Source organism: Rhinolophus hipposideros (assembly GCF_964194185.1).
Source record: "Rhinolophus hipposideros genome assembly, chromosome: 8".
In the NCBI taxonomy this organism is placed as follows: Eukaryota; Metazoa; Chordata; class Mammalia; order Chiroptera; family Rhinolophidae; genus Rhinolophus; species Rhinolophus hipposideros.
This window is the reverse complement of record NC_138054.1, coordinates 28770586-28792913: the sequence shown is the minus strand read 5'-3', so window position 1 is coordinate 28792913 and position 22328 is coordinate 28770586. Positions and strand designations below refer to the sequence as shown.

The 22328-nt window shown below is 38.0% G+C and overlaps 2 protein-coding genes across 6 annotated transcripts in view; one reads left to right on the top strand and one right to left on the bottom strand.

Moving 5' to 3' along the window:
* Nucleotides 1–12029, bottom strand: part of KYAT3 (kynurenine aminotransferase 3) — a 48432-nt gene extending 36403 nt beyond the window's left edge. For all 3 annotated transcript variants that reach the window (XR_013993745.1, XM_081055608.1, XM_081055609.1), the window contains exons 1-2: nt 11925–12029; nt 6450–6552 (exon numbers count right to left, since the gene is read on the bottom strand). Coding sequence is in view for 2 of the 3 variants with exons in the window: in XM_081055608.1 (XP_080911734.1) it covers nt 6450–6551 (102 nt within the window). In the remaining variant the exon portion in view is untranslated. The remainder of the gene's footprint in view (nt 1–6449; nt 6553–11924) is intronic.
* LOC308500549 (uncharacterized protein) overlaps nt 11318–22328 on the top strand; it is a 158734-nt gene continuing 147723 nt past the window's right edge. Inside the window, exons 1-4 of one of the 3 annotated variants that reach the window (XR_013993747.1) lie at nt 11318–11465; nt 13235–13359; nt 18160–18307; nt 19121–21206. Coding sequence is in view for 1 of the 3 variants with exons in the window: in XM_081055610.1 (XP_080911736.1) it covers nt 11450–11465; nt 11648–12139; nt 13235–13245 (519 nt within the window). In the remaining 2 variants the exon portion in view is untranslated. Of the gene's footprint in view, nt 11466–11647; nt 12326–13234; nt 13360–18159; nt 18308–19120; nt 21207–22328 lie in introns of those variants that run through there. The other 2 variants (XM_081055610.1, XR_013993748.1) reach the window with 2 other exon arrangements.

Genomic DNA, 22328 nt, shown 5'->3' with positions numbered 1-22328 from the left:
ACTTTGTCTCATTTCTTATATTTTTCAAATTGCCTAGAAAAAAGGTATATGTATATCTGTGTGTGTATCTGTATCTTTATATTCATAGTATTAGATTCTCAGTAAAATATATTTATTTAACAAATGAATTTTGCTTAGGGACATACAGTTAGTGATTAAAAACATTAGCAGTATGACTAAAGAAAATTACTAACTACTTCCAAAAGTATATTTCTTTATCCGTAAATTGGAATGAAAAAGAGTGCTTACAATAGAGGTCAGTTATAAGGATTAAATCAGATATCATGTAAAGCACTTAGTATAGTAGCAATGGTGAACGCTCAAACATGCTTATTATTTGACTTTAAAAATCTATAAAATCTGTTACGATATTGTAGGAAATCAGAAGATCCCACCCCAAAATATACTAGTTTGATGTAAAGATCATTTTGAATCAAAGGCAATTGAGAAGAAGCAGACGCCAGAAAAACTCTTTACCAAGAAGAAGGGCAGGACAATTCTTAATCACCAGAGACAATTGTAGACTCTTATCAGCCAAGATAGCACCAGAGGAATCTACATGATAGATCTTATTAAAACAACCCTTACCTTCCATTCCTCAACCCCTTTTCCTTTGTCTCGTCACTTCTCTACGAATTTATTATTCTTTGTCGAGATGCCACTACCCACTCTTTCAGTTACTCCTCACTGAGTTGTCCTGTGTGTATGCACCAGGCATGTATTAATAGCAAATAATAATAATGAAACTGTTTCACTCTTGTTACTCTAATTTGCAGGGCCTCAGCCAGAAAATACCAAAAAAAAGGTGTATTTTTTCCTTTCCTACAATATCATTCAGTGGCTCAAATATCTCTTGAATAGTTACCAGGTGAGCCACAGAATGGGAGAAAGTATTTACAACATCGACATCTTACAAAAGACTTATTTAGGACCTATAAAGAACTTTTACCCTCAGTAAGAAGGCAAACAATCCAGTTACCAATGGGTACAAGATTTGACAGCCACTTCACAGACGATCAGCAATGGCCAAAAGGCGCATAATAGATGCTCAGCATCATCAGTCCTCAGGGAAACGCAAATTCAAACCACAACGAGGCACCACTAGACACCCATCAGAATGGCTAAAATTACGGGTAGTGCGTGTTGGCAAGGATGTGGGGCAGCTGGAACTCCCACAACCCTGGTGGGAATGTGACATGATACAAGCACCTTGGACAACTGCTTAGCAGTTACTTAAAAAATTAAACATACATTTACCACACAGCCCCACCATCCCACTGTTAGGTAATTATTACCCAAGAGAAATGGAAACCTATGTCCACACAACAGCTTGTACACGTGTTCGTAACAGCTTGATTCACAATAGCCACAAACTGGAAACAATCCAAAAGTCCATTAATAGGTGAATGGATCAACAAATAATGGTAGTGTACCATGGAATGGGATACTATTCAGCAATAAAAAAAAATGAATTACCCACAACAGGAGTGAACTTCAAACTCATTATGCATGGGAGAGAAACCATAAACAAGAGTATATACGACATGATCCTACTTATATAAAATAATTTCTAAAAAAGCAAACTAATCGGTGGTGATGAAGAGGGACGGATAGACTGCAAAGGAACATGAAGAGTGTTTTAGGGGTGATGGGAATGTGCTGCGGGTTGATTGCAGTGGTGGTTTCAGGGCATATACATCTTCAAATAATCAGAGTTTTATACTCCAAATAGATGCAGTTTATTGTTCCTTGATGAAGGTGATTTTAAAAAGCTGCCAGGGTAGTTTGTTATAAAAGAACTAAAGATGCTCTTAAACACAATCTAGTTGGTATTTACCCAAATCTCATTGGTATTTACCCAAAGGAGTTGAAAACTTAATGTCCATATAAAATCCTATACGTGGATGATTATAGCAGCTTTATTCATAACTTCCAAAACTTGGAAGCAACCAAGATATCTTTCTGCAGGTGAATCAATAAATAAACTAAGGTCCAGGCAATAAATACTATTCAGTGCTAAAAAGAAATGAGCTATCAAGTAAATAAAAGACATGGGAGGAAACTTAAAGGCAAACCATGGAGACTGTAAAAAGATCAGTGGTTTCCAGGGCTTGTGGGGGTGGGGAAAGGGAAGGGAGAAAGAATGAATAGGTAGAAGAAAAGACTTTTAGGGCAGTGAAACTTTCTTTATGATACTAAATGGGTGGATTCATGTCATTATACATTTGTCTAAATGCATTGTACATATGTACATCAAGGGTGAACCATAAACAATGGACATTGGGAGATAATGATGTATCAGTATAGGTCCATTGTTTGCAACAAATGTCCCACTGGGGGGGGGTATTGGGGGATATTGATAATGGGGTAGGCTGTGTGTGGAGGTGGGCAGGGGATATATAGAAACTCCAGTTTCTGCTCAATTGTGCTCTGAATCTATGATGCTCTAAAAATTGTATATTAAAAGTAAAAAATTAATAAAAGAGTGGCCAGGGTATTCTGAAACCATATTCTCTGTCTCCCTTTGCACAAAATGCTCCTCAAGCAAGCACAGTAACAGAATTCTCTCAGATTTTAGATATTTTCCAAGGTAGAAGTATACATTAAAAAAAAAAAAAAGACAAATGACATTCTTTTGCCATTAGATGGCATATGAAAATAACAGAAACATCCTGTAGTGGTAGAAGAACTGGTAACTCTGAAGTGGAAATACAAAGGACTCTTTCACTGCGTTAATTGATTTCAAGTTTTTCCCCCAAAAAATGTGTCAGAGAAACAAGCTTATTGGAAACAAGGGTTTCTCTAAACCTTCAGAACTGATATTGTATATAAACACATAGCTGGAATGCCAGGAAATAGAGTTGAGGGGAAGCAGGGTTTGCCGCCCCAAAAGATGCCTGTGGGATATTGATTCTGGTTATTTTTAAGAAAAGACTCAGGAAAAAACTTTGACTTTCCCCCTCATTCCCTAAAAGAATTTAGATATAGGACCTGCTCCAGGAAGGGAAATAATCATAGATAACTTTAGTTTAATATGAAGTGTGATAGACAGGGAGGAACCTAGAAAGGCCCCTTTGATCAAAGTCTTCTGTGAAGATAGCCCCGCAAACAATTACCAAATATTTGCTTTTCCATCTCCACATGACAGAGCCAGGTTACACAAATCAGGATACCTCATAGAAATTTGGATTTGAGGCTGAGAGAATGCAGTTTCTGCTGGGCACTTATACCCAGAAGAGATGTAAAGCGACATCTGGGCACAGATCTTCACAGACCAGTCCAGCTCTGTGCCCTGTAACATATGCCTACATTCTCATTAAAATTTCCATGGTTGTTTAATGCCAAGAGCTTTCAAGCCAGATCAATCTAAGTTCAAAATTAAACATCAGAACTACTAACTGTGTGACAGTAGGCAGGTTGACTTCCCTGGAACTCAGTTCCCTCATTTGTTAACAAGGGGAATGAATGCCTACCCCATGTAATTGCTACAATGATTAAATGAGTTAAATTCATAGTGGAAAAGCACAGTTCTTGACACCTACCATACATACTCAAAAACTAGTGCCCATTCAGAAAGTGGAAAAGATTCTCTTAGATACAAAAAGGACAAGTAACTTTATACCACTTTATATCACAGAGAGTAAGGAGATGTTAGGTATGGACTAAATGTACAATAATGTTTTTGTATAAAAAAAGAGGGCTATGATTTCTTTAGGGAAAGGCAGACTGAAGGAGAAGGGAAAGTTTTTGTCTGAGTTGCTATAAAATAAATGTTTTTGTGCTTCTGTGGTGGGCATGTAAATTTTAGAGTCCTTTTTTTTTTTTTAAATGGACTTTTGTTTAGAGCAGTTTTAGGTTTACAGCAAAATTGAGTACAAAGTACAGAGTTCTCATACACTCCCTGCTCCCAGATACACACAGCCTCCTCCAACAGCAATGTCCCCCATCAGACTGGTACATTTGTTACAATTGATGAACCACCACTGACACATCATTATCAGATGGTGTTCTATGGTCTATGGGTTTTGACAAATGTGTTGCATGTATCCATGGTTAGAGCATACAGAATAGTTTCCCTGAGAAGTCCTATTTAGGAAGGCTATTGTGAAGTAGACAATAGGTTATAAATGGGAGAAGAGTAGAAAACCAATGGGCTACAAACTGCAATCTGAATGACTAAACTTTTAATAAAGACTAGTCTAACAAAGGGTGACACAATTAGATAGGAGTTGGTGCTCCATTACCCCTTCCTTCCTGCTTTCTTTCTCCCCTCCCTTCCTCTCTCTCTCTCCCCTTCCTGCCATCCATCCATCCAACCATCCTTCCACCTATTCATCTCTCTCTCTTGTCTCTCTCTCTCATTTATTAATTCATTCTTTGGCTTTCTGCCACCAGAGGATAATATAAATTTTATCTCCCAGTTTCCATGCCTTTAAGATCTAGGTGCTAAAATAGGGAATAGTGATTTTCATCCTGATTCATCTTGGTCCTTTTCTTGCTGTACAGCAGTAATTTTTTCCCCTAACATCTAGAACGTTATTTATTTAAAATTACAGAAGCAATAAAATTAAAAAAAAAAAAAAAGACAAATGATCCAAATAAAGTGCAGCCCATCCCTCATTATATCCCTTCCTCAGAGGTAACCTTTATAGTAAGTTTTCAATGATATCAATGATAGTGTGGATGAGAAGGGTCTTCTAGTGAAAACAGGTTTACAGTGAGCAGTCTAGCTAGTTCTTGATTTGAATTTACCACTATTACTCTTTATAACACTGACCAGTTTGCTTTATTCATTTGCCCAATATCAGAATGAACACTCATTTATCTGTGTGACAATTTTAACTGCAAAGTCCCTGATGGATTGCAGGGACCTTTCTGATGCGGTTGTTAAAGATGGAAAGGATTGAATTCTATCCCAAATAATCTGCAAATTTGAGTAAAGCATTGTCAGTGGTTGTTACCTGGATGTACATTAGAATCACCTGGCATTATTATTCAAAATATGCTCTAGACTTATAGAATGAGATTCTCTCAGGATGGTCCCTGTGCACGTACACTCTGAAACAGCTCCGCAGATAATAATTCCACATGCAAACAGCCTTAATTTAGTACCATGTCTTTATCTGATCACCCTCATGGTTGCACCCACTTCCTTGCCTTCAACCAACTTCTCTGCATCAAGGAGGGCTTGACCTAAGGTAAGTGATGGTGGTAACAAAGAAAAGAGATAGAATTCAAGACATTTATGAGGTAGAGATCATAGCATTTACATGTAAAGGGAGAACTTGGTGATGTTTTTATGACAATTTCAAACTTACATAAAAGTTGAGAGATTACTATTAGGTTGAACAATATGAAACTATCAATATTTACCCATTTTTGACCTACAAAAATAACAATTTCATGATTCAACATGATATGAAACACTCATATACACATTACCCTGATAATAATTATCAAGATTTTGCCTCATTTTGCTTCACCTTTCCCCCTTTCCTTATTTTTTATAGCTGAGTAATTTTAAAGGAAATCCTAGACCTTAAGTCATTTCATCCCTATATACTTGGCACATCTCTCTAAAAAAATATCAACATTTTCTGACATAACGTCAATGACATTATCACACCTAATTAACAATAATTCCTTGATATCGTCTAATAACCAATGGGCTACAAATTAGTTTCACATCAGAAATTCATATTTCTCTGATTGTCTTTAAAAATATCTTTTTGCATTTTGATTGACAGGACCAAGTTCCTAAACAAGGTCAACACATTGTTTTGGTGGTTATGGTTCTTAAGTCTCTTTTCATCCCAGAGTATTCCCCCAAAACACCCCTCTCCTACCTTTTTCTCATGCCACTGACTGCTGAAGAAACTGGGTCAGTTATCTGTCCTGGGTTATGATAGTCATGGTGGTAACAAAGAGGGTATTTGTTTGCTTTTCCATGATGTCATATAACCTGGTCCTCAATCTGCCATATTTCCTAAAATCTTGAAGTCACAGGGCCTGCACTTATAGTCACCATAGTATCCTTTTTTGAGAAGAAGAGCTTACCTTTAGAGTGGCAGAGGTACACAGAGATGTGTGTGCTATCTTGGTTATGCCACTTAGAAGTTGTGTGACCTTAAACAAGTTCCTAAACCTATCTAATTTCTCCACTTTCTCATTTGTAAGACGGGAATGTAAAAATTCATAAAGTTCATACAGAGTTCTGTAAAGGTAAAATGAGATAATGAATACAAAATGCCCAGCACTAGGCCTGATACATAGAAAGGTGAAGTTGCTCAGTGAATGTCAGTTCTTGCTAATGACAAAAGATGATTTCAAGCTATATAACTAAAATCCTCATTCTGATAAAAATACTTATAAACATCTGAAAAATGTACTTTTTTGACATCACAGAATATGTACAATAATTTATCTGTAAGTGATTAAGCAATACCTACAGGAGAAGTGGAGAATCTGAAGATTTTTGAAGAATAAATTGTCTTCAGGTATTTCACTCTACTGCCGCCAACGGAGCAGAGTCTCCTCTGGGCCAAAAACATGCTACAGGACAAAAAAAAAATTTACGGGAGTGAATATATGATATTTACATTGCTATCAGATTGTTAGTTATAGCTAGCTGCTAGACCATAAGTTTATATAAAATATAAACAAAAATCTCTCATCACTAGAATCATTCTAATAAAAGCCTCATACAAATTTATGCATGTCATTGTAAACTAGAGATCTGTAAGGATATTGTGAATTCAAAAAATTAGGCTCTAACTTAGCCAAGAGCATTAAGTAAAAGTATCATTTCTAGTAGCTATAAATCCAGAATATTTCAATCTAAAAACTATTCAGAATTGTCTGAGTAACAGTCACTAGTAAAAGCATAATAGATAATAGTAAATTAAAGTTATTAAAAACAGGTTATTTAGAAAGTTGTCTGAAAAGAATTATATCAGGTCCTTGATAAATACAAAGAATATATGAGTGAATCTTAGGTTATTTTCTCAGCTGGTACTTCCCTCAGCAATTATTCAACAATAGTTAGCTAGCAAGCCATTTCCATAGATTCCAATTGCATGACAGGCACACATTCTGAATTACTTTCTACCTGTAAGGAAATCATTATCAATCACGGGTAAAAGTAGAGAGATCAAAGCAAGATAAAATTCTGTTATTATGCTGCCACTTAGAAGTGGATGAAAACTCAGCTTTCTAAAAACATTCAGGTAACAGACACGTCTCATCAGAGCATTTCCTCTATCTCGGATCAAACTTTAAAAAAGGAGACAGACTCCAGGAATTCAACAGGACCACTGACGCTAGCTCTGAATCTCTTCAAGTTACCAAATGTTAAGGCTACAGAAAGCTTTTGATATGAAAAATAATATATTGAATATTTCTTAAAAAGTGAAATATAAAATCCTGTGGCAACAAAATCTCAGCTTAAATGACAGTCTCTTAGCCATTTATATCACATCAGCCTATTTAATTTTCTGCAAAGCTTTTTGTGTGTGTGTTTGTGTGTGTGGCTGGCCACTCATTCACAAATTTGTAACATAAACTCCATGAGCAGTAACCTGATGTGTTTAGTCCACCATGGTACAAGTATTCTCTGGCATATAGTAGGTACTTGACAAATAAAAGGGTTAAATGACTGAAGGAATACATCAAATCACATTATCACTTAGTGACTTAATTGAGCTATTTATAAGTCCTTTCATGAAATACTAATTCCTCTTGTAAATAATTATTTCTTATATTTTATGTTTTTTAAGTCAAAAACTAGGGTTTCTTAAATCAAGACATGCCTATTCTCGTGTAATTGTTCTGTTCAGGAATAAAACACTTACCAGGTTAGGCAGTATGATTAGATTTAAGGAAAATTACCAAACAATAGGAAATATACTGAACAATCTTCATGCAGTTATTTGATTTAGGACAATTTTTTTTCTCAATAAATAAACATCCATTTATTTAAATTCAGCTTAATTTCTTTGGTATTAAGCAAAATGATTTCTTGAAAGTAGACACATCAGAGAAACCTCTTCTACCTCTTCAGAGATAAACTGGGGGGAAAACAGAACTAGGAGGAATCAGGATACCTGAATTCTAATCCTTACGCTTGATATTAAAAAAAAGTTTCTACCTTCAGACAAGTCACTGGCTCTTGTTGAGGCTCAGTTTACCCATTCTCCAAACAGATGAATAAATGCATCCTTGGTTTGAAGGTAATCTCAGAAGACACTGTAAATCACTGGCTGATCGTGTGTGAGCTTAGATTGCAGCTCTTGGGAGATTTCATCCCAGTCATGCCCTCAAGCCACGAGGGAATTGACATTAAATCAACATGTTTTCTTCTGAAAATCCCAAAGCTTAAGTTCCACATCTTCTCAGTCTTTTGACAGCACGTTACCTCCACAATGCAATGTACTGCCTGGAACTGACCCAGCTCTTCATTTCTCTTCCAACTTTCCAAACCTTCCATTGTATCTTTTGGAATACTTGTACCATAATCACCAAATCCCATTATATCTTTATGTTCTCAGAGTGTTCCCTGTACCTCTTTGCTTTAACTCAAACCTTACAGTTTCCTGAAGATACCACTTTTTTTGTTTTTTTTTTAGATTTTATTGGGGAAGGGGAACAGGATTTTATTGGCGGAACAGTGTGTACTTCCAGGACTGTTTTTCCAAGTCAAGTTGTTGTCCTTTCAATCTTAGTTGTGGAGGGTGCCATTCAGCTTCAAGTTGTTGTCCTTTCAGTCTTAGTTGTGGAGGGCACAGCTCAGCTCCAGGTCCAGTTGCCTGTTGCTAGTTGCAGGGGGTGCAGCCCACCATCCCTTGCGGGACCCGAGGAATCGAACTGGCAACCTTGTGGTTGAGAGCCCCTGCTCCAACCGAGCCATCTGAGAGGCAGCTCAGCTCAAGGTGCCGTGTTCAATCTTAGTTGCAGGGGGCGCAGCCCACCATCCCTTGCGGGACTCAAGGAATTGAACTGGCAACCTTGTGGTTGAGAGCCCACTGGCCCATGTAGGAATCGAACCGGTAGCCTTCAGAGTTAGGAGCATGGAGCTCCAACCGCCTGAGACACTGGGTGGCCCCAAGATACCACTATTTTATTCCTCAATGTTGGCTTTTGTTTTTACCTGCCCCACCTACCTCTTTCGTGATGTCCCTTTTACCACTGCCAGGCTATTACTTCCCTCATCTGCCTCACTGATGTTATTTCCTGATCTGCTGATAACTCCCTGTCATTCATGAAGGGTTTTGTCATTGGGCATACAGTTTTCTCTTCAACTCCAAGGTCTGTGATCATCCCAGGTAATTTCAGTGTCTTTAGACATGACACATCCAACAACTGACATTTCCATGTCCATTGCTCTTCTTCATTCCACCTTAGTCACTCTGTCTTACAGTCAGTCATACCCTGCACCTTGCCATTAACTCAATCAGGTCTAATTCCAAAATAATTGAAGCACCTGCTCTTTGACCATAAACTACCATGTTTTCCCGAAAATAAGACCTAGCTGGACAATCAGCTCTAATGCATCTTTCAGAGCAAAAATTAATATAAGACCCGGTCTTATTTTACTTATTTTACTATAAGACCGGGTCTTACATAATATAATAATATAATATAATATACATAATATAATATATATAAGACCGGGTCTTATATTAATTTTTGCTCCAAAAGACGCATTAGAGCTGATTGTCCGGCTAGGTCTTATTTTCGGGGAAACATGGTACCTACCCTTTCAGTTTGCTTAATTATTCCAACTAGTACTATTCTTCAGTATCATCAAGATCTCTAGGAGGCCGCCTCCCCTTCCTCCAGTCAGTCCTCACCTTCCTTTATTTTCCAATTTAGATGCCAGTTCCATCATTTCAATAATGTTCTTGACAATGGCCTACCCCCTTGTCTGTCTTTTCACCTGTCTATAAAAACCCTAGCCCTGGATGAACTCAACTACCAGTGTCTGTTTTTTTCTGTGGCCTATGACGCTGTGGACTGCTGGAGAAAGTCATGCAGGACAGAATTGGTTTCACCACAAACTCATGGTTATTAATCTCAAATTGGCCCCCAACATTGTCCAGCATTTTACTATGTTTTACGGGTGAAGGAAGGCAGAATATCGCACCCCAAAAATATGCTGCTAAGTATAAGGATTATTTTGAGATAAAGGCACTTGTAAAACAGCAGAGGCAAGAAGGATGATCTCAAAAGCAAAACTTTAAAAAATATATCATTAAAATAAACACATTTTAAGCAGCACTTTTTAAATGCAATTAACATTCCATAGCTATGTTCACAGATAAGCTGAATAAATATGTAAAGTTGGATGTCACTGAAAAATTGGAGAAAATCAAAAGGTATATGGTTCTTAATTCTAAACAACATGTTCACTATATTTTTCTAGTTTCTCTTTTAAAACAATGTGAAGAAAACCAGGCCATTGTGAATCAAGGTGATCTAGTAAACCTGATTACGGCCATTTACATATAAGGTAAACACCATGTTAAAGTATGCATGATCAATAGAAAATTAAACTGTCTATTTATTATCATAGGAGTATACTGTTTAAAATGAAGACATAGAAGGTACGTGTGGCAGATTTGGGGGTGTGATCTGAAGCAAAGATGGCTGGAGAATTGCTGGGGACAGAATCCAGAGCTAAAATGTAAGCAAGGCAATCAAAATGAATTGTAAAAAGTTTGAAGCTCTGGACTTAAATTTAAGTGATCAACTTATCAACCACTCTGCATAGGAGGATGAGATGTAGGAAGATATTTAGTTAATTTTACAAAGTCCAGAACATTCAGGGTAACTGCAGGCTCAAGGAAGATTTAATGTGAAGTGACGGCAAAAAAGGTTAGTGTTGAGTCTGACCAAAGGAAAGATGATTTGTACTTCATGCTCTATCTGCTCATTCACTTCTGCAACATATGTTTATAAGGTTCAGTAATTATAGCGGTAGAGGGCAACTAGAAGGTGAACAAGGTACTGGCTGGTTTAGTACAATGGGAACAATAAGCCACGCCATGGGAGCAAGAGTGGAAACATTAGCTATATTTAGGCGGCACAATACTTAAGGAGACATGATCCTGACATTTCTGAAAACCTGTTCTGGAAAAATGGGATTCGTGTAATTACAAATTTCTCCGGAGGAAAGAGAAGTATGGCTGACTGGTGTGAGTTGGCAGGAACTGAGTTTTAGCACAAGGTCAAGTAAAACTTTCTAACGGTTGATCTGCACCGTTGGTGCCCGGTGTGTACGTGAGCAAGCAACCCAATTCTTGCCTCCGGAATTATCGGTGGAGCCCACGTGTCAGGGGTGGAGGAATGACATCCATACTGGGTGCGGGGCTCATTCTCCGAAAGCTGCTCGGACTCCAAAAGCAACAGACTGGGCTGCTTTACTCTTTTAACTGAAAACTTTAGATTCACTATGATTCATTTATACGGTAAGTTAACAGCCTTTGCTTTATTTTTTCTTAAAAATCCCGGTTATGGGTGAACTGGAGTCCGTGTTGCCCTTCCCACAGTTTTCAAAATACCCAAATTGCAAAATCAAGAGCAAAAGGGGCAATCAATGACCGGGGTCGGGAGTACCACCCTCGAATCCTCGGTGTCATTCCCTTTCCAGAGGAAACTGTTACTTCCAGCGTGGACCCTCTGCAGCCAGCCCCGCGGTCCGCCAGAGTCGGGATCCCGGCCCAGCACCGCGCGAGCGCCGTCAGCTCAGGGGGGCGAGTCCCAGTCCCGAAGCGAATCCAGCTCCGGCTCTTCCTCCCAGCCCCTCCAGGAGCGCGGCTCCTGCAAGCGCAGCGCAGCCCTGCAGCCCTCTATCCTTCGCAGCCGCGCTCCACGCTACTCCGCATGCCGGGACCGCACCCGAGTGCCCTGCCTCACAGCCCACTTACCTCCCTCGCGCGACAACCCTGCCTCCGCGGCTCGAGTCCTGGGCTCACCGGCCTAGTGGAGCCGGAATCGGACTTGGGGGCGGGCCTGCGCGGGACTGACGCTACGGTCCGGATTCCGGGCGCGGATTGGCTGAGGGGCGTTCGGGATCGCGGACTGGATAAAACTGGGCTGGGGGATGAGATGGGGCGGGGACTTGAATATAGCTGGAGATTGGGTATGAAATATCACACAGGGCTGATTGGGTGTGTGTGACTGATGGGGTTGGGGATGATTATAGGACGAGGATTGAGTTGTAACAAAAGGCAAACTATGCGACCGCAGGGCTTAGGCAAGGGGAGAATTGTAGTTAGGATAATGTTGGAAGCTGCGGGAGCTGCAAGGCTGAGAGATTATGCAAAAGGTATTTTTGTCATCCATGATGTTTCCACTCTTGGGGAAAAAAAAGGGTGGTGGGGGGGGGAAAGCAGTGAGGAACGCTCAGGAACACTCCTGAACAGTAAAATGAGTTTGATCAAAGAACTGAGAATGAAGGGGAGATGTGAGACCGAAGGACGAACGTAAACAACACTTTAAAAGTGGAAGGAAAATCGGCTAAGAGAAAAAGGAACAGCGCGAGTTAAACCTTTGGGGAGGGCCGTGTTAGCAAAAGGAGAGCTTCTGTTAAGAATTGCGTTTCATTATTACATTTTCTTCCCCTCCTCTTTTAAGAAGATGAGAGGACATATGGAGTGGGAATGGCAGTAGTATTGCTATTCGGGCCTAGGGAAGAACAAAGATAATCTTTCGTTGAAGGAATACATTCTTCACCCAGGTACAAGGAGCTTCAGAAGATGATAGGCTGGATGGAGAAATTATAGTGTACGATAGGTAGTCTACCCATGGATGATAAGCTGTTGTGAGAGACATTCATTAGTCAATAGTCTCCAGCCAAGAGGCCGCCAGAAAAATGAGTTTATTACTTTTTGCAACGAGGGAGAGCATACACCTTAGGATAGCATGGGTCATTTCAATAACAGAGTGTTCGGAATGACATAGGATTTGGGATTGTATTAGGTGATTTGCGGGGAGGTGATTTGCGGGAAATGGAAATTCTTTCTGTTTGAGGTGCTGTCAGGACGTGGGGGGTAATTTTAAGACTGGGTTTTATAATACAGCTTGTGTAAAAGAAGGGAGGAAAATTGCAAGGGTAAATCTGTAATTGGTCAAGAAGCAACAGTTGTACTAGCTGGAAGAGGAGGAAGTGATCTTGTTTTTATCTCTGTTTAAACAAGGTTGCAAAGTGACTTTGTCTGTTGTCTCCCTTCAACAGGATCAGAGTGATTTCGTCTGATGTTGGCGCTGTGTCAGATTGTTCTGTTTTACAGCGACGCACACCATGGCTAGTTCCTAACAACACGGAAGCCTTAAAGGTGTCAGTTCAGTTCCCAATGCCAGGTGCTGCTTTTTCTTTTTCTCACATTGAACTAATATGACTTAGTATGTAGGTGTTGAGGCTATTAGGGAAAATGAGGCAGAGAAAATGTACGTCTTAAACCTTACAGAGGGAGGAACAGACAATAGACAAGTAAATATATACAATGACTTCAGAGGGTGATAAGTGCTATAAAAGAAGCAGTGATGGGTGGAGATAGATAGTTTGAACAGGATGATCAGGAAAGGACTTTTTTTTTTGGAGGAGCTGACATTTGAACCCAGAATTGATGAGGAAGAAGCAATCCTGCAAAAAAAAAAAAATGATTCTGGAAAGGAAAATAGCAGTTGCAAAAGCCTTTATATGGGAACAAACTTGGACATGTTCAAGGAATGAGACCAGTGTGTCTAAAACGTAGTGATCAGGGAGAAAGTGCTTCCAGATGAGGATGGAGAAGAAGGTAGGTGCAGGTCATGCAGAGTTTTGAAGACCACAAAAAGGCATTTAGATTTTTTTTTTCTGAAGCATTAGAAAATCTTAAGTAGAGGAATGATGCAATCATAATTAAATTTTAAGAAAGATACTCGAGCTGCCTTGGAGGTAAAACTAGTGGGCAGGCAAGAGTAGAAGCAGGAAGATCTGTTAGGAAGTTGTTAGAGTGAGAGATGAGTTTGGCTGGGACTAGGTGGGTGGCAGAAAGGGAGAGAGGGCTAAAGATCTCAACATTCATTATGCTGACAGTCAGTTATTTCCTCTATTTCAGCACTGTCCCTTCACAGTGCCTGGTTTCTCCTAATTCAGACACTCTATTTATCCTCTCCAGAGTATAAACTACTGATCTCTTGCTGAGGTGAAGGGCGACCAATTGGTGGAGCTATGGCAGGCCAGGGGTAGGGATCTGGAGATCTGCTTGTTTAGTAGAAAAGCCTTTAAATGATTCTCCTGTATTTGGTGCTGAATGTTTGGAGAGGTCTGTGGGGGTTGATCAAGTTGCTTTTTTTGCTTTCTTCATGACTGGTCTAGGATTCAGCTTGTTTAAATCTACTGTGAGGTACCACCTGCCCATTTGCTTTCTAACGTCTATAATTTTGCTGCCACTGTCATTCCTTTGATTGTTTTTGTTCTCATGGGGCTTACAAGAATCTCCTTACTGTTATTTTAGTGGGGCTTCAGTAGAGAGAGAATGTAAATGTGTTTCATTTGCCATCTGTTGTTTTCGTTAGTTTACACACATGTTCATTAAATGACCAATGACCAGATGCTGGGCATTTGAATGCTTTGTTCATATGCCAAGCCTTGTGTTATACCTTATACTCACGTTGGTGTTTAAAAGAGAAATATAAGTGACTCCCTGGAATTAATAGATAATAGATATGTATTTCCTTATTTCTTCTTCTGAATAAAAAGACAGTATCTCACTTATGCAGATAAAGCCTTTTCTATTGCCTCATATAAAAGATTTAAAAATCTGAAATATAGCTGAGAGAAGGCAATACAGCATGGTGGGTAAGCCAAACTGGCTGGTTCAAATCCCAGCTCTACAATTTTCTAGCTGTGTGACTTTGGGCAAGTTATTCATTTCTCTCTGCTTCAATCTCCTCATTTGTAAAATGTGGATAATAGAACCTACTGTGAGGATTAGATGACTTCATAGACCTGAAAAAACGTAGAACTGTGCTTGTTTCTTTGTAAGTACTATAAAATTATTCCTTAAGAAAAAGGGAAAGAGAATCTTTAGGATGGGGCTGCTGATTATTCCCCAATATTTAGTATTCTATAGAAATAGAGCCCCAAATTTCAGCAGAGTACATGGGTGCTTGTAGAGAGAATCTTTAGGATGGGGCTGCTGATTATTCCCCAATATTTAGTATTCTATAGAAATAGAGCCCCAAATTTCAGCAGAGTACATGGGTGCTTGTAGAAAGATTGCATTTCCAGCCTCTATTGTTGCTAGGTTGGCCATAAAACTAAATTCTGGCCCATGGGATATAAGTGGAAGCTGGACGTGCTGCTTCCAGGAAATGTCTTAAAAGGGTAGCGCGTCCTTATCACTCCCTTGGGTGTTGTTTCCCTGATATTCTCAGTGCAGACGTGATGACTGCAGCCCTCCTGGACCACCAGGTAGAATCTGCAAATTGAAGATGGTAGAGCCATAGGATGATAGTGAAGGAAGCTGAGCCCTAAATCATGGAGCCACCACTGCAGCCCTGGACCTACTACTATAGTTACATGAGAAAGAAATCAGTTTTAACTTAGTATTTTTATGGTTTTCTCATATGCAGTCATGTATGGCTCTAATGGTTTACTGACTCTTCTAGTTTGCTTACCAAAGGCATCTCACTTTACTGTTACATGAGTCTTCCGGGTGACAATAGAGGAGTGACAGGGAGATTAAGGGTAGAAGATATTAACAATACCTCATTATCTGGAAATGCTTCTCAAGAGGTAGCTGTCAATTCTGGGTACTAAGAGTCGGCTAGGCAGAACAACATTCTTCCTTTATCTTATAATCCTAGAGCAGTACTAAGAAGGACCTGCTCTGGGCAAAAAAGGACAATTCAGTCTGTGTTTGTGAGTTCCTAAAGCCTTTTCCACCTTACATTGCTGCTATAAAGAGTTATGTTCTTGAAAATTGCTGAGAGTAGATCGTAAACATTTTCACCACACACACACACACACACACACACACACACACACACACGAAAGAGTTAACTATGTTGATAGTTATGGATGTACTAATTATCTTTTTTTTATTAGTTTCAGGTGTACAAGACAAGGTAATACTTAGACGTTCATCATTTATATCCCTCACACTGTGAACCCCCCTCCCCCCATGCATACAGATTTTTGAATTGGAGTTTTGGATTTCTCCGGGTAGACGCCTAGGAGTGGAATTACTGGATCACAGGGTAGTTCCATTTTCAGATTCCTGAGATACCTCCATACTGTTTTCCATAGTGGCTGCACCAGTCTGCAAACCCAACAGTGCACTAGCGTTCCCTTTTCTCCGGATGTAGTAATTATCTTGATCTTGGTAACCATTCTACGATGCATGCACATCACATTATCACATTGGACACCTTAAATAGACAAAATTATATTTATCAAAAGTTTTTGGCCTCATGTAGCTATTTTAAATGCAAGATTGTGTGTGTGTATTATTACAGTAAATTAATGCTTTGCAGGCAGATTATAATAGCTGTACAAACATTATATATTTCAAAAATCATAATAGAAATTGTACATTTACCGATAGAAAGGCTTCCCAAGTAACTATGTATCCATTTATCTATCTGTCTATCTGCTTGTCTGTCTATATACACACACAGACGTGACTCTATTTATAGCAATTTAATATTAACCTTGGTTACTTGAATCAGTGCAAAATTCTTCACAGTCTCTGAACTATTTTTAAAAAGAAAAAATGCATTTTGACTTTACAAATCAGATTGGTAGGAAAAAAATTCTTCCAAAATATGGGATCCTTATGGAAGATATAATAATAAAAGTTGTCTTATGAAAACTTCGGCAAGTACTGTGCCCATTTTACAAGACATGGACTAGATCTGTGGCTTCCGGCTAATAGTGTTAGAACATGCTGCTACACAAGCGAGTATTACTATGTTAGAACCTGGTAGAAGTTGCTTTTCTCTGGAAGGTCTTATGTTTCTTTTCTCAGTTTGACTTTGCCTCTGGAATTCCTGGTTCACATTCATAATGGAGCTCTTAAGCTTTCAGAGGCCTCTCTCTTTTAGGTTCTATGCAGGTTCTTAGCTCCTGGAGGGTTTCTGTGGGGATTGTCCTTTGCTCCTTCAATTTGTCATAGCGTGTAATGTCCTTTTGGCACTGCTACTGGTCCAAAGTCAGTACTACATGCTGTATGCCGAGTAGGTTCCCCTGAACAATGGCAGGAATGTAAATCAACACCAGGTTCTCTCTATAAAGAAGGGATAATGATGAAATTCTTTGTGGGGAAGGAGAAAGAGAAGATTCTACTCTAAATAGTACAAGAATAAAATAACTATCAAATTCCTGTAATATTCAATATGATATTAAATAATAAAATGTTAAACTTTGTGGGAGAAGCATCATGAATGGAGTTGAGATGGTAAACTGTTTATATCAGATGTTCACTCATAGGTATAAAAATATTTGTTGTACGGAGTGTGTGCTATGCATTGGGCATCCTTCTAGATGGATGATGATATGATGAACAAAACAGACAAATTTTCTGCCCATATGGAACTTATATTCCTGTGGGAGAGACAGGCAATAAATACAAACTTAAGTAATAAAAGGTAGTGATAAAACACTGTGAAGAGAAATAAAAATGTTGGCCACTAGATGGAGCTCATTGGTCTCATTTCTTTCATTTACTAATGCACTGAGACGCTGACTGTGTGATACACTATTAAAGTTGTGATTTATAGATGATGTATTACAGAATTGTACACCTGACACCTATGTAACTTTACTAACAATTGTCACCCCAATAAACTTTAACTTAAAAGTTTGTATGTGTGTATGTGTTTTGAGGCCAGGTGATAGGTTATCTCCCTCTTCCTATCTCTCCATCCCAGCTTGTATTTCTTTTTTTCTACTAATTGACTAATAAGGGGAAATACGGTTAAGACATACTAAGGAGCCATTAGAGATATCTTAGGGTAGGGGTTTTAGATCAACTCCTTTTAAAATCATAGCTATCCTCTCCCCTCAATTTCTTGGGCAATTAATTTTCTGTATTTATTTGTTTAATCTCTGTATTTACTAGACTGTTAGCTCCTTAAGAGAGGGATTACAACTATGTTCGCCCTCCTTTGCAGAGTACCTGGGGAATTCTCAACCAGTATCTTCTGAAAGAACGAATCCCTATAACTTCAACAATTGCTGCTTTTCACACAGTCTCATCTGACTTCCCAGGGATTCTGTTTTGGAGTTAGATTGGGAAAAAATCGTCATAATGAAACTTGGGTAAGTTTGCCTGTCTGTGTTCTACAAAGTCCTCTCTGGCAAAGAACTCTCAGTGGGTGGGAAATGTGGGAGGTTTGTATGTGTTTATGTTAGGCATATTATTTGGCGCTCTGAGTTCTGGACCATATTTTTTCCTCTTTCTATTTGATAAAAGCCTAACACACAATGGACATATTTTTAGTGCTCAGTGGAGCTTGATGAATGATAGGCACATGATTTTGTCAGGGCTAATTCTAGAAAGAAGGGTCTTGAACTTTCTTCTTTACAGTGAGTAGAAGGAACATTGTAATAACTGCAAGGGACATGGAATCTAAGATAATTCATGGATTGTGATCTATCCCATAATTTCTTGCTCTTAGAATGGTTTTCTGCGTAGAGATCTGTGCATGTTTGGTAGATTTCTTCCTAAGTATTTCCTTTTATTTGATAGTTATTGCAAGTGGTATTGTTTTTTCATTTTTTTTTCAGCCTTGCATTTTCTTTTCTTTTTTTTATTTTTTTTATTTTATTAGTTTGAGGTGTACAAGACAAGGTAATACTTACACGTTCATCATTTATATCCCTCACACTGTGAACCCCCCTCCCCCCATCCACTATCACTCCGACCTCGCACTGAGCCATCACATTATATATATAAAATTATAGTTGGCATTCATTAATGTGTTTTTTCATTTTTGATTTCCAGTGTTCAGTGCTTTTACGTAGAATGCAGTTGAAAATGGATTTTTGTGTGTTGATCTTGTAACTTAAGACCTTGTTAAACTCACTTATTAGTTGCAAGAGTTGTTTTTCTGTTTTGTTTTGTTTTTGTAGATTCCCTGGGATTTTCTACATGGATAATTATGTTGTCTGAGAATAAGGACAATATTATTTTATTCTTTCTGGTCTAAATGCTTTCTAAAAATTTTCTTGTCATGTTGTGCTAAGCCTTTCAGTATACTGTTGAACAGGAGTGGTGAAAAGTAGACATCCTTGCTTTGTTCCTGAGTTAGGGGCAAATAATTCAGTTTTTCATCATTAAATATGTTAGGTGAAGGTTTTCATAGATATGTTTAAATCAACCTGAAGAAGTTCACATTTTCTTTTAGGTTGCTGACAATTTCATGATGAATAGATGTTATGTTTTGTCAAGGTTTTTCTCCTCTCTGTATAATTAACTGGTTTTTCTTCTTCAGACTTTTTAGTATGGTGAATTACATTGGTTTTTGAACCAGGCTTGTGTTCACAGAATAAACCCCACTTGATTGAGGTGTATTATTGTTATATATTACTGGATTCAACTTGTTAATAATTTGTTGAGGATTTTTGCATGTATGTTCATGAGGGATAATGGTCAGTAGTTTTGTTTTGTTTTGTTTTTGTAGTGTTTGTATCAGATTATAGTATCAGGATAATGCTGCCTTTGTAGAATGAATTGGGAAATGTTCCCTCTTCTATGCTCTGGGATAAATTGTATAGAATTGGTATTATTTCTTCTTTCAATACTTGGTAAAATTCACCACTTAGAAGGAACCATCTGGATCTGAGGAATTGCTTTCCAGAATTTTTACAAACAGCTTTACTGAGGTATAATTAATGTACAAGGAACTGCACATATTTAATGTGTACGTTTTGATGAGTTTGGATATATGCAAATAGCCATGATAACGTCACCACAATCAAGGTAATAGACATATTTAATGCCTCCCCAAATCCCTACCCTCTCGTTTTTGGTGATAAGAACACTAAATATTAGATCTCCCCTCTTAACACATTTTAAAGTGCACAACACCATGTTTTTAACGCTGGCATTATTTTGTACAGCAGATACCAAGAACTTATTCATGTAACATAACTGAAACTTTATACCCATTGGACAATGATTCCCCATACCTAACAATCCACCTTCACTCCAAACTCCTGGCAACCACTGTTATATTCTCTGCTTTTAAGAGTTTAACAATTCTAGATAACTTATATAAGTGAAATTGCGCACTGGTTGTTCTATTGTAACTGGCTTATTTCACTTAACATAATATCCTCCAGAGTCATCCCTGTTGTTGCCAATGGCAGGATTTCCTTTTTTTTTAAAGGCTGAATAATATTCCATAGTATTGTATACACCACATTTTATTTTTTTATCTCTTAACCTGTCAGTGTTAAGTTGTAGCCATACCTTGGGCTATTGTGAATAATGCTGCAAGGAGCATGAGATGCATCTATTTCCTCATGGTCCTGATTTCAATTCTTTTGTTAACATATCCAGAACTGGGATTGGTGGATCACACAGCAGTTCTATTTCTAAGTTTGGAGAAACCTCCATACTATTCTCCATAGTAGCTGCACAATTTTACATTCTCACTAACAGTATATAAGGGTTCCAATTTCTCCACATCCTCTCCAACACTCTTTTTAAGAAACAATTACCATTTAATAGGTATAAAGTGATATCTCATTGTAGTATTGATTTGCATTTCCTGATGATTAGTGATGTTAAGCTTCTTTTCCTATACCTGCTGGTCATTTGTATGTCATCTTTAGAGAGATGTCTGTTTAAGTCCTTAGCCCATTTTTAATCAGGTTATTTATTCATTTATGTATTTATTTTGCTATTGAATTGTAGTAATTCTTTGTATATTTTGGAAATTAACGCTTTATCAGATATATGGTTTGAAAATATTTTCTCCAGTGGCCAGGTGGCTCAGTTGGTTGGAGCTCAGTGCTCGTAGCACCAGGGTCGCCGGTTCGATTCCCAATTGGGCCAGTGAGTTGCTCCCTCCACAAGTAGATTGAAAAGCACCGACTTGCCTTGAGCTGATGGGTCATGGAAAAACACAGTGTTCCCCAATATTCCCCAATAAAAAATTGTTTTTAATTAAAAAAAAATAAATTTTTCTCTTATTCCATAGGTTGCCTTTCCATTCTGTTGATTATTTTCTTTTCTATACAGAAACTTTTTTATTTGATGTCGTCTCACTTGTGTGTTTTTGCTTTTGTTACCTGTATTTTTGGAGTCATGTCCAAGAAATCATCACCAAGACCAACATTAAGATGCCGTCTGCCTGTTTTTTCTTAACAGTTTTATAGTTTCAGACATTATGTTGAAGTCTTCAACCCATTTTGAGTTGATTTTTGTGTATGAGTAAAGTAAAGGTCCAACTTCATTTTTATTTGCCTATTGATATTCAGTTTTCTAAACACCATTTGTTGAAGAGATTATCTTTTCACCATTGTATAGTCTTGGCACCCTTACAATATTATTTGATTTATCCCTGGGATGCAAGAATGATTCAACGTACTCAAATCAATAAACCTGGTATACCACATTAATAAAATGAAGGACAAAACTTATACAATCATCCTTCAGGGCAGGAGCTGCTATTTTTCCATAAATACAAATTGTTAAATAAAATATTTAGCACCCTTGAGCACCCTAAAAATATCATACAATTTTTTCAATATATACACATACAGCATTTGACAGAATTCAACATCTTTTCATGATAAAAACACTCAACGAACTAGGTATAGAAAGAATGGAACTCAACATAATACAGACCATCTATGACACACCCACAGCTAACATCGTACTCAATGATGAAAAGCTGAAAGCTTTTTCTCTGAGATCAGGAGCAAGAAAAGGATTCTTATTCCTCTAAAATCAGGAGCAAAACTCATTCTCACCACTTTTATTCAACATAATACTGGAGTGCTAGCTAGATAAATTAGGCAAGAAAAAGAAAGTTAAAAAAATCCAAATCATAAAAGAAAAATAAAATAAGATGACATTATCCTATGTAGAAAACCTTAAACTCCATAAAAACTGTTAGAACTAATATACCAAGTCAACAAAGTTATAGGATACAAAAGCAACATACAAAACTTACTTGCATTCTATACACTAACAATGAACAGTCCAAAGAGGAAATTAAGAAAACAATCCCAATTTTACCACTTGATGATTTACAATATCATCAAGTGGCAAAACTCTTAGGAATAAACAACCAAGGAGGTTGTTTTTAATAAACAACCAAGATTTGTA